Raw genomic sequence first — 15914 nt, forward strand, 5'->3', positions numbered from 1 at the left:
CCTATCCAGTGGTTTGGTATCTTTGTTGGTTCTCAATAGTTCTTCTCGTGGAGTGTGCCATGCCCTGGTCGTTGAGTGTTTCAATAATTTGTGGGGATAGCCCCTCCGTTGTAATTGATCACTCAGTATTTGTGAATGGATCAGGAAGTCTTCTTTCCTGGAACAATTCCGTCGGATTCTCAGCATTTGTCCGTACGGCAGGTTAGATTTTAAACTTTTAGGATGGTAACTGTCATAGTGTAAAATTGTGTTCTTATCTGTATCTTTACGATGTAACGTGGTAGTCAGTTCATTTTCATGAGGAAAAACCACTACATCTAGAAAGGTAAGCGATGTTCTACTGAAGGACATTGTGAATTTTATATCTGGGTGTCTGGTATTGAGCCACTGATGGAACTGGGTGAGCGTTTCTTCTGACCCATTCCATTGGCACCAGATGTCATCAATGAAACGATACCATTTGGTTATGTTTTGAAGGAATGGATTGTTACGGCCCTTCACCTGCACGTAGAACGTGTCCATGAACCGAAAGTAGTTCCTTTTTGTGTGCTATTCTCGCTAAGTTAATGATAAAATCTGTGGGAACTACTTTCGGTTCATGGACACGTTCTACGTGCAGGTGAAGGGCACCGCCATGGGGTGTCCTTATGCCCCAGAAATGGCGGTGCTCTTCATGGCCCTGTATGAGGAGCGCTTCATCTACCGTAACAATCCATTCCTTCAAAACATAACCAAATGGTATCGTTTCATTGATGACATCTGGTGCCAATGGAATGGGTCAGAAGAAACGCTCACCCAGTTCCATCAGTGGCTCAATACCAGACACCCAGATATAAAATTCACAATGTCCTTCAGTAGAACATCGCTTACCTTTCTAGATGTAGTGGTTTTTCCTCATGAAAATGAACTGACTACCACGTTACATCGTAAAGATACAGATAAGAACACAATTTTACACTATGACAGTTACCATCCTAAAAGTTTAAAATCTAACCTGCCGTACGGACAAATGCTGAGAATCCGACGGAATTGTTCCAGGAAAGAAGACTTCCTTATCCATTCACAAATACTGAGTGATCAATTACAACGGAGGGGCTATCCCCACAAATTATTGAAACACTCAACGACCAGGGCATGGCACACTCCACGAGAAGAACTATTGAGAACCAACAAAGATACCAAACCACCGGATAGGCCGGTATGTGTTACCACTTTCGGGCCATACACTAACAAGTTGAAATCCATCATCCTAAAGAACTGGCATTTGATTAAAAATTCAGAAGTCCCGATGGAGCAACCCTTGTTTGCCCTAAAGAAAAACAGAAGTATAGCCCAGCGGATTGTAAGGGCCGATCTGGGAGTAAGCAAAGCCAAAACTGACTTACGCACATTGTGGAAACTACCACCCGTAACAGGCCACCACAAATGTGGTTCATGTGCTTCCTGCCCCAATACAATTGAAGGTGAAGAATTTTCATTCAAGACTACTAAATGGATACATAAAGGATTCTCGAACTGCAAAACATCAAATGTAATATATGCAGTCATGTGCCCTTGTCCTAAGTTGTACATAGGAAAAACCACCCAAAAAGCTAACCAACGAATATCCCAACATAGATCTAGGATCAAGAACAAAGTACTGTCCGCACCCATGGTGCAGCACTTTGTCGAACAGAAACACAATGAAAACGATTTTAAATGGACAATACTACAAGCCATGAAGGTTCCTCCGAGAGGAGGAAACATCGATGCCACGTTACTAAAAAAAGAGGCTTATCTAATTTTAAAATTTAATTGCGTGATGGATGGCCTGAACGAGATGTCGGAATTACAAAGAACCAATTATTGAGTCCCCTGTGAACCCCACCACCACTGAAGAATTATCTATTAAAAAGTAGCGAGTTAATACGCTGCGCCTAACCCCTTCACCACTAAAACTCAACACACAACCATATCAAAACCCTTTTCCAAAAAAAACGACAAATCCCACAATCCCTAGCAGCATACTTAAACAGGAAACCGTGTTCCATTTGGTGTTCAATCCAAACCAGAACAGCAGCACTCGGAGCGAGAAGCGGCCGCACAGAACCCCTAGCGCAGCAAGAGACCCTCAGACAGAGGTAAGAAAGCATCGCGCAAGCCTAATTAGAAGCGCATAAGTAACAAAGAATCAACGCCAAGTAAACATCAATATCGGCTTGATTCCCCCCACAGAACTCGGAAAAGAAACGCAACCGCTCATTCAAACCATGTGAAGAGCCTGGGTCGCCAGTCGCGCTACACACAAGTAAGCGAAAATTAAAAATATAAACAGAACTCGATCTAATGCTTTACTCATGGAACTGATTCCGAACTTTTAAATATACAGATCGGAGTCACCGCGGAACGCGCCATACATTTTAACAACAACATCACTTTGAGACAGAGAATAACCGAAAAAAACAAGTAAGTGTTAGCGCAGCCCTTACATAGACACCATTTGCACAAAGAAATGTGAAAACCCAATATATTTACTAAATTCACCCATCCTTAACTACATTTAGGTAATGGTGAAAATTCAAGGTCACCCGATGCCCCGTGCTTGAAAGCAGCAGCCAGTAAACCTGTCACACAAGGTAAAATTCCACAGGCTTTGCCTGTATATGAAGCTAAGTAAAGGACTCAAAGAAAAAAAAGGAGATACTAAATGTCCCTAATTTTGCACCATAGGTACACAGCCCGGCCCTGAGGAAGAACCCATTAGATTAAAAGAAGGGTTTGGAAACGCGTCGGCCATCTGGCTGTAGGCACACACCAGTATAGCAATACAATAATTAATGTACCTAAATGAATTCTGGTGCATAGGATTCAATGCCTGTTTCATGAAAACAATGATGAAAGTGTAACTGTTTATGAATGATTTTTCATTTATTTTTGTCTGCACATATTGATTTGAAATGTATTGAAATGTACGGAATATTGTGTTCATTTGTATCCCCAGCAAAAGGGATATTTTCAGCCTCTGTATATTGTTGAAATATGAAAAATTGTTTTGAAATGCATGAATAATGACAAATGCATACCTTCTCGAAATAATGAAAAGAAGGCACACACCAGCTGAATAAATTAGCTTTGGTTTGTTAAAATCGAGCCCTGGCATTTTCTTCTTTATTAAATGTATCTTGTCCAGCCAGGTAGGACAAAACCCCTCCATTTAGAGACTCTATAAAATGATGACACTTCCCCGGCTGCTGTACATTTTGGAAAATACCCAATTCCTGGTCCCTTTGAGATATTTTAAAAGTATAGACACATTGGTTTCGGGGCTGCTCTGGGGTACCAAACCGGCGCGTATAGCACATGGCAAGTTAATCAAGAGGTGGTATGACGGCGGCATAGCTCTACCAGATATCCAATTATATTACTGGGCGGCCCATTTTAAAATAATAAACCATTGGCTGCACACACCCCATACGGAACCAGCATTCCAGGCTGACAGATACGAGCTGGGGGAGGGAGGAGTTCTCACTGTGCTATATGATAAAAGGATCACTTCTTCCCTACTTGGCCCTACAGCACACACGGTGGGTATTTGGTACACAGCCCAGGGTCGCCTTAAATGCAAGGATATTATTACCCAAAAGACACCTCTTTGGTGCACACGACAGCTGGGTAAACTTAGTAACAGTAAGGGATTCAGGGAATGGGACTTGATCGGTATTTCTACGGTGGGTGACTTCTGAAAGAACGGTGCAGTAATACCATTTGATCAGCTCCAGGTCCAGTACGATCTAGCGCCCTCCGAGAGGTTCAGGCACCTCCAGATTGGTCATGCCTTGGCGTCTGTCCTCTCACCTGGGACTGACGTGCCCGAATCCACGTCATTAGAGGACCGACTACTTACTGAACATATACCCAAAAAGGCGACCTCCTTCACGTATCGTCAATTAATTAATAACCTGCCGGATCCAATGGAAAAATTAGAACACACCTGGTCTCATGACATAGGAGAATTCGATGAGGCGGACTGGCAGGCGACACTGTCCTCCCCACGAGAGGTGGCCATACCCTCTAGGCTGCGCCTGGTACAGCTAAAGATACTCCACATGGTGTACTACAGCAGGGTCACTTTACACAACATGGGAAGGGCCGAAAACCGTCTCTGCCTGAGAGGTTGCGGGGAGGACGGGACCTTTTTTTACACCATATGGCAGTGCCCTGGGATAATGGCGTACTGGGCCAGGGTTATGAGAACTATGTCACAGGTGGTGAAGGAATCAGTGATGCCCGAAACAAGATGCTGTCTGCTGAATATTTGGGAACCAAACGACCTTACCCACCCGGCTCAGGATTGGGTGACACTGGGGGTAATGTATGCTAAACGAAATATAGCCAAATACTGGGGGTCGGGAGAGGTACCTGGGATTAATGATTGGTGCAGGGATCTTGATGTAGCAATGTTGGCGGAGAGAGTGGTGTACCTGAACTGGAGCTGTCCCCGGAAGTGGGGCAAGATTTGGGGGTCCTGTAATGAGTATAGGGGTTTTCTGTTCGATCCACCTTTGTCTGATGGGGAGGAAGATTCTGATTAGGGGGGGGGGGGAACACTGGGACGTCCAATCATGTGCCAATGTTCCAGCATGTCTGACCTTTTTTTTTATAATCCTACGTTATGTAGCGACACTGTTATATACAATGCTCAATCGTAAACATCATATGTACTGTATGTCTTTTTTATGCCCTGCGACTGTTAATAAAAACAAATACATTTTAAAAAAAAGCTATCGTTGCCCAATATGTAGCTCATTTCTTTGTTTTCTTACAGGATTTATTTTCATAAACGAAATATCATCTTTTTTTGCGAAGTGTCCCACATCTGGGAGAAAGAATGACCAAACAAACCCTTATGCTTTCTGTATTGTTTGCCTTCCCCCGTCTCATCTCCCAGACTCCTGTAAAGTCTGTAAGATGATGCCTAAGAGGCCTCTGAAGCACTAAGAGAAGTTAAAGATACATGGACTGCAAAACAATCAAACCAGGCATGAGGAGGCAGTACTTGACAGATTTGATGGGATGTGGCGAGGTGATCCTCTAACCTCCGCTCCTTCCATCATTTCCAAGCAACCCCTGCAGTGGATACCCAGAGAAAGGTCTCAGAAGCAGAAGATACAAAGATGCACCTGATCTATGTTGAAAGCCATGATGTTGTAGGGAGTATCAGCCACAATTTGCTCACCATTGAGCGCTGCCTCAACTTTGAGAAGGGAGTGAATTGACAATGTGGTCAAGCGGGCGACATCAGAGTCCATTGACGTCGAGCAGACACTCAACAATGATCAAACTCTGTGCAAGCAGATCACTCCTTCAGTATGCTGAAAGGGTATGCAGTTTATAGAACATTTTCTGCATATGTTGGAATCTGGCTACTCAAAGGCTTACTTACTGTTCACCAAAGTCTCAGGGGTAACCCTATCCTCTACCTCAGGTCATACTCTTGAATATGTAGCACATCCAGTCATTCCTCATGCAGCTCAGCGGTTTCCAGTGCCACTGCTGGCTCTTTGACCCATCTTGCCTGTCATACCTAGGCCTGGGCGGTAAATTCCGTTCCGTTTACGGAATTTGGGTAATTTCACGTCCTGCAGGGAACGCGAAATTGCCCAAAATTCTGTGTTCCGCGACTTTGCAAACATTTTTTCTTGTTCGCGTTCTCAAATGCGTGTTCGAGATTTTTCCCCTCGAGCACACAAACAGCAATTGGAAACAGTAAAAAATCATCGCGAACAAGCAATTCCGCGTGTTCGCGGAATTTCTGCCTGTTCGCAGAGATTTTTTACAGTTTCGTGGAGATTTGCATAACACGATTAAGCAAATTCCGCCCACCCCTAGTCATACCCATGGCACCTCCACTGACCCTGCAACCTGTTTTGCTTCAGCCTTCAACTGACTCCTCTGTATCACCGATCAAGGGTTGCGATCTTAATAAGCCGGTCCAGATCTCCTAGAAGGCACTCTAGAAGTTCTCAGTTCAATATACAGTCATCAGCATGTCACAAATCAAGACACCTCTCCAGATCCACACACTTCTGAAGATCTATGTGATGCTCTACACCTTCAAGACACTCGAGATCTCTGCATCACACCTATTCACATTCCTCCTCTTCTTCTTTAGTCTGTTGTTTCTTTCCAGCTCTTTCATACTCTTCACCTTCTAGGGTTTCTCTTATAGATGACTTTACCACTTTTGACAAATTCTTAGTGAGATGAACTAATAAACATAACATTCCTACATCACCAAAAGACTTTGGTTATCATTGAAACCCTGCATCATAGATTTTCTGCACTGCCAATTGTTGCCCTTGCTTCCATGACTTCTAGAGTCTGGAATGGAGTCATTTCTATCTCTTTCATCAGCAAAGTGTGCTGCAGCACAATTGCACAAGTGCAAACCTCCAGAAAAGGACCCACTCTTCCTGACTCAGTTATAGAGGCGGCAGCAAGAAACTACCAACCAACGCTGCTGTCTTTTACAGTGCCTTCTGAAAAGGAAGTTAAGAAAATGTATGCAGTTAGCAAGAAATGTGGTGGAACATAAGCAAATGCCATGAAAAACAGCTACTGTCACTGCTCCACTCAGGTGATATGGATGGTCTACATACGTGACAGTTCAACATTTTTAAGGTAAACTTCCTTGAGAAGACGAACAAGACTCCCTGAGGTATTTCTTGAGTGCATGATGGTGTCCAATCAAATTATTAGTGTTTCTGCTGATTCTGTTGGCCCAACCACCCAAGGCTTCCATCGGTGCCTGGTTTTTCATCATCATCGTGGCTCTGCTTCATAGGTTTAAAGCCAAAGGCTCCAGAGAGCATTTTGAACCTTCCATTATCTGGAACCACTCTATTTGGAGCTCATGTGGATGGGGAACTGCAGCACAAGAGGACCATATTGGAGACTCTCAAGGGTGTTTGCCTAGAAAAGCATAAGAAGTAGAGAAGGGAGTCGTTCAAGACTTACCACAGACGTTACCAGCAGTGTAGAGTACAAGCCATGCAACAAAAGTATCAAAAGTCCTTTAAGTGTTGAAAGGGGATAAAAGCCAGAAAACATGGCTACCATAGGAAACCCTCCAGCAGTGACTCTCCTCTTCCCCCTTTTCCATCCAACACTCTGGTAGGGGAAAGCATTAGCAATAATTTTTTTCAAACTGATTTTTATTGCTTTTAAAAACAAAGAAAACCATAAGAGTACATCTCACATATCTTGTTATACGTACATGTGAGTCTCATTATACATCATAGTGCATTTACACATGATAGTCCAAGGATATTTATCCGCCTACGATCGCCAGGATCAGTTTAACAGCAAAGAGGCAAATGTCCAGTCTGGCCCTGATGCGGCCCTCAGTTCTTCTCCCTGCTGTGCTGCGCAAAGCACACAAATAAATAAGAGATTCCTTGGATTGCCACTCCTCAATTAACATCAAACAATGAACCCCCCCCCCCCCCACTGGTTCCCCTCAAACTACCCCTTCCCTATCCCTCTCCGAACTCCCCCACCCCCCAAGGCATGTTGCTAAATCGCTGAACCTTATGTATATAGTTGTTGAACAATCCACAAAATACTATGTATGTTACGTCAGTGGGTTTAGCTTCTTGATAGTGTTGTATATGGAATGTGCATCACGTGGGAAGCAATAGCAATCATCTGGTAGAATGGAGGGAAATAACATACATATGGGTGCTAAATGTTATGCAGAATGGCTATTCTCTTTCAGGTCATCTCCTCAATCCTTTCTACCCACAGAACATCTCTGTACCATCTAGAGTTCCTTTTTAGGTCAAGGTAATATCCGGTCTGCCGAAGGCAGATTCGGAAGTACAGAGATTTAATGTTTCTTAGTGTGGACTATTTGTCCCGCCTCTGTTTTTGCCTCTCTCCCATTGGCTGGCTTCCTAAACGGAGGCCAGCCATTGGTGGAGAGAGCTGTCCCTCCGAATAGGCTCCGTCCTTTTCGGATTTGGAGGTGTGTTCGGTGTTCTTCTTTCCACTTCTAGGCCACGCCCATTCTGAGAACACCGAACACGCCCCCAATCCGAAAAATTTGGAACGTTGTGTCCGCCATTATTTGTTTTGTCTTCCCATGAGGATCGTCTCGCTTTCTCCGTGATGCAAGGACCGTCAGGTAAGCCATATTGTTTTTTTGGCTTACATTCTCTCTTTTTTTGTGTTTGCTTTCTGTGTTTCCCTGTGTCCTGTGAGCTGTTTGTCCCGTCCGATGTGTCCTGTTTGTCCCGTCCGATTTTTTGGTGTTTGCTTTCTGTGTTTCCCTGTGTCCTGTGTCCTGTCCGATGTGTCCTGTTTGTCCCGTCCGATTTGTCAGCGTCACCATCCCGTCGTGTATGGCGACATTAGAGGAGGCCCCTGCCGAGAGAGCTAGTGGGGATCACGATAGTAGAAGCGAAAGGTGAAACACGGCAGAGGCGGGTAAAGCGGCGTGAAGCCGAGGCCAGTCGACTAATCGTGGTCTGGTGGAAAGGATGAGGTGGAGCGCGAAGGAGGGACACGCACCTGAAACTCACAGGTCCATTATAAAAAAAAACACTTTTGAATGGTGTGGGTGTAGGCTTCACGCTCAGCCCTTGCTTGTAGCGCTTGCATAAAGTGGTTTGTCTTTTGAGAGCTAGGCGCATCACCTGATTCCACACCGGTTCACATTGAGTCTTTCCCCTCACACACTCGTTATCTCCGTTTCGTCTGTCTTTTCCATTTCTTCCCTTTATTTTTCCACACCCTTCTCCATTCCCACCCTCGTATTCTTCCGCCCCCTCACTCTCGCACTTTCACTCTCTCTCCTCCCTCTCGTTCCCTGTCACACTCAATCTCCATTTTCTAGTGTATTTCGCCCGTCCCCCCTCTTTTGCATCTCCCTCGTTTCCCCTCATCGACTGTGTGCGCTCTCTCTCTCTATATATATATTATAAATAGAATTTCGCAAGGTTTCCGTCCCATACACAATCATAGTCTCTCTCTCTCAATTTATATATATATTGTGGTCTCTTTATATGGCTCTCACACCCGCTATCTTACTTTCGGGCGCTCTTCCTCTCTTTACCCTTGCCCGCCGTCTCGCGCCCTTCCTTTCTCTCGTCCTCCCCCCTCTCCACAACCCCCCTTTCACACTCACTCTCCCTGCCCCGCGCCTCTGTAACCCGGCCACTCCGCCGATCCCTCGTTTCCTGTATGAAAGACAGGAGCCTCCGACCCCCTCGTCCTTCCCTCCCCTGTCCCAACTTCTATGTTTACACCAAGTCTCGCCTCCTAGTATTTTCTGTTTTGATTTAGTATTGTTGCGTTAGCGGGGTCCTGCATTCCAGCGGGTGCTTGGAAGCGCTATGTAAACGTGCATACGGGGCTTGCATTGAAGTTGGAGAAGCTGAGTTGTTCATCATCTAAGTGTAACTCTGCCTCAGTCCCACCCCTAACAGGTGTGCTGATGAAATTAACGATTCACGAGAGAAGTGGGCAAATGTAGCTTGACTAGATACCGGTGGTAGCATGATTGGCTCTGCAATCATATAGCCAGTTAACCCTGCAACAGAACAACACTGACATACACGTATTCTGCAACATCTCAAAGCCAGTGGCTAGTGGCCACCGGCTCTGCAAAAATGACACGAAACGGAAAAAAACACATGGTCAATAGAGTCATTTACGGACAGAAGAACAAAGCCAACTTATCAGTTCCGAAAACGTACTTTGGAGAGCGAAGTACGTATTGCTTCAGGAATGCAATTGGTCTCTTCTGTGGTAATTTCTGATAACACTGAGCGATATGGCCATTACTAGTTCTATTCAGTGAGCGCACGCATGCTTTTAAGTGGAGACAATGCCTATGTATGTGTTTTTTTTTTTTTAAAGATAACCAGTCCGAAGTTAGTTTGCACTCTGGTTCACCCTGAATTAAAACTTTAGTCTGCAGCAAATTGGTGCAGCCTTCATTATCACACTAGCAGCAACTCTATGCCCCCTCCCCTTTCAAATTAAGACTGCTCCAGCAAATGGTTTGGTTAGAGGGTGAGTGTGAGACCTCAAGGGTGTTAAGACACTGGAGCGTTGGGGAGGGACAGTCTGGGGCCACCACCCACTGGGAGCACAATGTGTACTAGAACAGCAGGGGGGGGGGCTAGCAGGGTTGAGGTGACACGGCAAAGCAGGCTAAGGCTTTTTACACAACTAGCGCTTTTTAACAAACACGCCGTTTTAAAGCATTATAAATAACTTTTTACCAGGTAAACAGTGGTTTGCCTTGACTTCTTTTTTTTTTCTTCTTCCCCTAGCTTCTGCTATCTGAGCCTTTAGTCCTTTGAAATCCCTATTGTTGGGTTCCGCCCTGTCCCTTCTTGTATTTGTGTACATAGTGCAACTCCTACAAGTTCGAAGCAACTGTTTTTATTTTTTTGCGACAGACACACACCTTTCTCATGGAGGGGGTATATCCTGTATGCCATGTTTGGCTTTCCGGTATTTATGAGGGTTTCTCCCCATTCCACCAAGCTGGACCTTTCTTGTGTCTTTAGGAGAGAGGTCCTTCCATTGCGTGTAAGGCCAGTTACGTTCGTGCCCTTGGATATTTAGTTCACTCATGCATCTCACTCCTCTTTGCCTCATGCATTCTATCGGGTTAAGTGCTACTTCTTGCATCTTTCCTGTTCACTTTAACTGTGCTGTTGACTGTTTCTCTGATCTCATTATTAGGATATACTCTTGATGCAGATGCAGAGTGCAGATGCAGAGTGCAGATGCAGAGTGCAGATGCAGAGTGCAGATGCAGAGTGCAGATGCAGAGTGCAGATGCAGAGTGCAGATGCAGAGTGCAGATGCAGATGCAGAGTGCAGATGCAGAGTGCAGATGCAGAGTGCAGATTCAATCTGCACTCTCAATCTGCACTCTCAATATGCACTCTCAATCTGCACTCTGAGAGTACAGATTCAGAGTGCAGATTCTCTGTGTGGGTGTAAATGCAATAGGTCATGCATTTGCGAGCGATTAAGCTATTGGCATTGTAAATGACAATGCCATTTATTTAACGATTACGCCATTGGCAATGTAAATGGGGCCTGCAAAGACTATTGGATCACTTTGGTGGTTTTATGGAAGCCCTGGACCTAAAGATAAACACAGCTAAATCCCACGTCATGGTCACAGGCTCACGGAAGAAAAGCATGAAGCTCAGGTCTTTTAGTTGTAATAACTCTACAATCTCGAGGGTACCTTTCTTTTGTTATTTGGGCGTCACTTTCGACGAAAAAGGCACTTGGGGTGCCCAACTGAAATTAAAGGAGAATGGAGTTAGTAGATCTACCGCAGCTCTCATGCATTTCTCTAAAAGACTTGGTTCGAGACCCATGGAGGCCATGACTTGCATCTATAGATCCAAATGCGTGGCAATTGCATCTTACGGGGCAGACATTTGGGGCTATGTTTCAGCTCCAGGCATTCAAATTGTAGAAAACAACTTTATTAGAGCCTTGTTATCACTTCCGAAATCATCTCCCACTCACTCCATCCACAATGAAATAGGTTTGGGATATATCTCTGATCTCCTAAAAATGTCCCCACTTTTATGTTGGATTAAAACTTGGTCAAATGAGGAGATCACATTGAATCACTGCATCCTCAAAGACTGTATGGCTCTGGATAAAGCAGATAGCATACCCTGGCTGGCATATGTTAGAGCGACATGTGCCAGGCTAGGGCGCCCGGACATGTACTCTTTACCGCAGAGCCTCAAGAAAGAGGATGGAAGGTGGGTGAAACAACATTTTCGAAACCTGTTGGAGACAGAGAGGGAAGCGGCTGAGCTCTGCAAGCCAATGGTAAGGTCATTATACCAACTTTCGTCGTCCATGGCTATGGAACCTTATCTAAAATATGTATCTAAACCATACCATCGTTTTTTACTAATAAGGTTCAGGTTCAACCTGATACATCTCGTGCTAGGCTCATACACAAAGTGGGGCACTCCAGAAAACACCCCACCCTGCACCTGTGACTGCTTTTCCACACAGGATACTCTACATCTAGTCATGCTTTGTGAACATTACCTGGTGGCCCGTAAAAAATTTCTTTTCCCAATTTTGAAAGACTTAAACTTTGGACAGGTACGGCGGCCCTCCTATACTTACAGATGTTGAACTCGGTGCAGGTTACATATGGTGTAGCTTGTTTTTTGGTTGTAGCCGTCAGACTTAACAAAACAAAATCTTCTGCTATAAACAACCACCAAACCTGACACTTCCTGTAAAAATATGTTCGGGGGAATGTTAAAAAAAAACTATTGGAAAGTGTACTCCCTATATCTATCTTTCTTAATCTGTTTTTATTTTTAATTTTCTTGTATTTTTATAAATCTTTTAACAGATGCTCATAGGATTTGCGATCATGTCTATACTTGTTTAATTGTATTTTATTGTATTGTATTATGAATTTTGCATTGCTTTTATGGTTTTAATTAACCGAATAAAGTTACCTTGACTGACTGACTGACAATGCCATTTATTTAACGATTACGCTATTGGCAATGTAAATGACAATGCCATTTATTTATGATTTTAAAAAAAAAAACACCCCAAAAAAAAATGCCATGAGCAATGCCAATAGCTCTACCTTCAATAATGCCGAGACCATTGCATTGTAAATGCTTGTTTAAGAAGCTGTCACCTGTATGATCAAAGTAGCAGTGGAATTAGTCCCCCCTATTCCAGAAATGAAAGGGAATTTACTTGTGTTACTTTCTGGTTTGAAGAAAAAACAATTAAAACAAGAATACCTTTCCATTCTAGACCTCAGAACAACAAACAAGTATATAAAGAGAAAGTCATTTTAAATGTTGATGCTCCATCAGGGATACTGAATGTATGCCATGGATCTTAAAGATGCATACTTCCCATCCTCATCTTTCAAAAGCAAGTTTTTGAAGTATCTGTTGGTCAATGTACTTTCCCCATGCAAAGTCCTGCCCATTGGCCTCAAGTCAGCACCTCAAACCTTTGGTAAGTGTATGGTAGTGGTGGTGTCATATCTCAGGAAGATGGAAGTCTATTTTCATCCCTAATTGGAACGACTGGCTTATAAGGGCTCCAACACACCAAGAAGCCCAACTTTGCCACAGTGTGACACTGTCTGTATTCCATTAACTGTGTCTCTGAGTCAATTATGAAAAGTCTATGGCAACTCCAGTGTAATTCATCCACTACCTCCCAGCAGTCGTAGGCACAGTTTCTGCAAAAGTGTATCCTGGATGGTGTGTTGATAGAACAAGGGAAGCTGAAGAAAACTTGAAGAGGGGGCAGGGAAATAGGAGTAGATAATACGGACCAATCGAGTACAGTGCAAATATTTTTCATAGTAGCATTTTGGCCCAGAGTTACTAGTTTAGCTGTTCCGTCAGATGGGTGTTGTTCAGGAGTGAGTTCACCACTCTAGTCCATTGTCCCTTGACTGCCTGCTTTGCTTGAGCAGTTCAAGCATCCAGCTTTGACTGCTAGTTTATAGACTGAGTGGTTAAGCTTTAAGTGTAAGGCTCTTTCTCTGGAGCTTACTATTCCAAGCTTTCCATCTCGTTATTGTATTCAACACTGGTGACTTCTTCAGTGGGTTCAGGGAGGATTATGTCCTATGCATTGTGAGTCTTTTAGGCTCCAACTTCCTATTTGTCTTACCACAGTCCATGTTGTGTGGTAGTCAATAAGGATTGTAAAGATACCTTCATAGGCCTCTTCCGCCTAAAATTGAATTCCTGGGAGTTTACACAAAAGTAATTATGAAGGAACCCAGACTTAAATGTTAGTATAGGTAAATTCAATGTTAACAGCTGCTATAGTGCTCTACCTATCTCTCGGCAAATGCACTTGTTACCACAACTGTTCAGGAAATACATATATGTATGTACTTAGATGTCTTTGAAACAGAGCACCTAGCTCTGCCTAGGACCTGAAAGGGACTGATGGCATAACACTGCCACTCTAATGACTATGCTTGTTCCCTCCCTGAGAAGCACTGGGTAACCTACAGGAATGTGCATAAACTCACAAAAAAGATCCCAACGGCCCAGCCTAGGAAGCACACATCAGCCTGCAGCCTGAGATACACTTTGGAAGACCAAGTCACCTGTTCAATGGAAGCAAAAATGTAGAGTTGCCTGACTAGTGAGAATGGATCAAACCAACAGAACCATGGGAAATGATAAAGGGAGGTGATAATCATTCTCCATCAAGCCTTTATGGCTTATGCACCTTCACTGAACATAAACAGGAAAACCTCTCGCAAATGTAACGAGCTTTAGACCCTATGAGTACAGAAGTTACTACATTAACTAACTTTTCCTTTCTATCAGTTTTAGGAAGATTAATTTCCGTTCTGTTTATTCGATACATTTGGTGTCAAGGTTATTAGTTTCACAGAGACTGAATATTGGTGTTAGACCTCAACTCTGTTTCTTTTCCCATCCTGAAGTCCGCAGACAAAGTGTTGGCATTGCACCTGGAGGAAACATGTAGTTGGAAACTCAAGAGAGGACAACGTTGTTGGAAAAAGGAATTGTCATTGCTTCCTGTACCAGTCGGTTATGAGTTCTGTTATGTTCCTATCTGTGCTTTAACCAGACCAAAAAACATGTGTTGTCTCTCCCACTTATATCACCTTGTTGAAGATTTATCTGATGCTGCTTCCTTTATGTCACATTGTTAAGAAATGCCTGAGGTCACTGTGATGTTGGTGGGGAAGGCAACTTTAAACTTAGGCTCTTAATAAAAATGTTTTGTAGAATGACGGGAGTTTTTTTCTCATAATTGTTCGCTTGTTTTTCCTCTCCTGCAGGATTCTGGGATACTTGGCTTCTTCCGGGGTGGTGTCCCCCGCGCATTGCGCCGGACTCTGATGGCAGCTATGGCATGGACTGTGTATGAGCAGATGATGCTCAAGATGGGGCTGAAGTCATGAGACCGTTAACCCATGGATGACAAGGACTTAATGGAAGCTGAATGGGAGTGCCTTAGTTATCCCCCTTTCAGTTCTGCTTCAGCCATGGCCGCAAGGGCCCAAGCAATGGCATGTGATGGGGAGCCGAGGGCTTGATGCCCTCCAGAGAGAACAGACGGCCTGCCAAATGGAAACGTTCACAGAGCATGCTATTATTGTGTCTGGACCATTCCAGAAAAGATGCATTTTAGGATTTATGAAGGTTGAAAAACTGAATCAGGCACTTTGCTAGCAACCATGCGCTGGTAATGTCAGTAGGACTTAAATGTTCTACAAAATGATTACGGACAAGTGAACCCTACAGCTTATAAAACAAAAAATGAATGAAGCATAGAGCACCACAGCTGAAATAGGGCATAGAGCAGAAGGCACCGCAGCTGACTGACACATATGGAATTCAGGGGTGTAATAAAGTAGCCTATCGACTGTGCTGCATTCAGACATTTCAATGCTCACACCACACCTTGAGGAGATAATGGTGTGATTAGGAATGGCTCAGTCCTCTGAGACAGCTTGGATGCTTGCTGCTCACTGGTTCATTTCATCAGTGTTTAGATACCCAGCAGGATGGGGTGTCGATGGAACAAAGTTCCAGCTGCTAGCAAACATGTGGTGTAGCTTGTTGAATAAGTTATTTTAAAGTGTTCTCAATCAAATTAAATCTCAGGTGACCCAGTAAAAACTATGTTTCTTGTGCATTTATGAGATGATGGGAGAGGAGCTTTATAAATGTTTGATCACAGTATTCCAAATAATATTTTTAAGTCTTTGAATGCAAGGTTTTCTTTGTTCTTAAGCATTGGATCTTTCATAAATAATATGGATTAGTCATTCTCCATTGTCGATCTAGGAGTGCCTCACTGAGGTTTTTGTAAAGAAAACAGCATAAATC

At 43.7% G+C, this 15914-nt stretch overlaps 1 protein-coding gene across 1 annotated transcript in view; it reads left to right on the forward strand.

The window, feature by feature from the left end:
* The window catches only part of SLC25A38 (solute carrier family 25 member 38), a 325193-nt gene extending 309489 nt beyond the window's left edge, over positions 1–15704 (forward strand). Inside the window, exon 7 of the mRNA XM_086958576.1 lies at positions 14861–15704. Coding sequence (XP_086814702.1) covers positions 14861–14983 — 123 coding nt within the window. The 3' untranslated portion in view covers positions 14984–15704. The remainder of the gene's footprint in view (positions 1–14860) is intronic.
* Positions 15705–15914: the final 210 nt, after the last annotated feature.

This window comes from Lissotriton vulgaris, chromosome 1_1 (genome assembly GCF_964263255.1).
Source record: "Lissotriton vulgaris chromosome 1_1, aLisVul1.2, whole genome shotgun sequence".
Lineage (NCBI taxonomy): Eukaryota > Metazoa > Chordata > Amphibia > Caudata > Salamandridae > Lissotriton > Lissotriton vulgaris.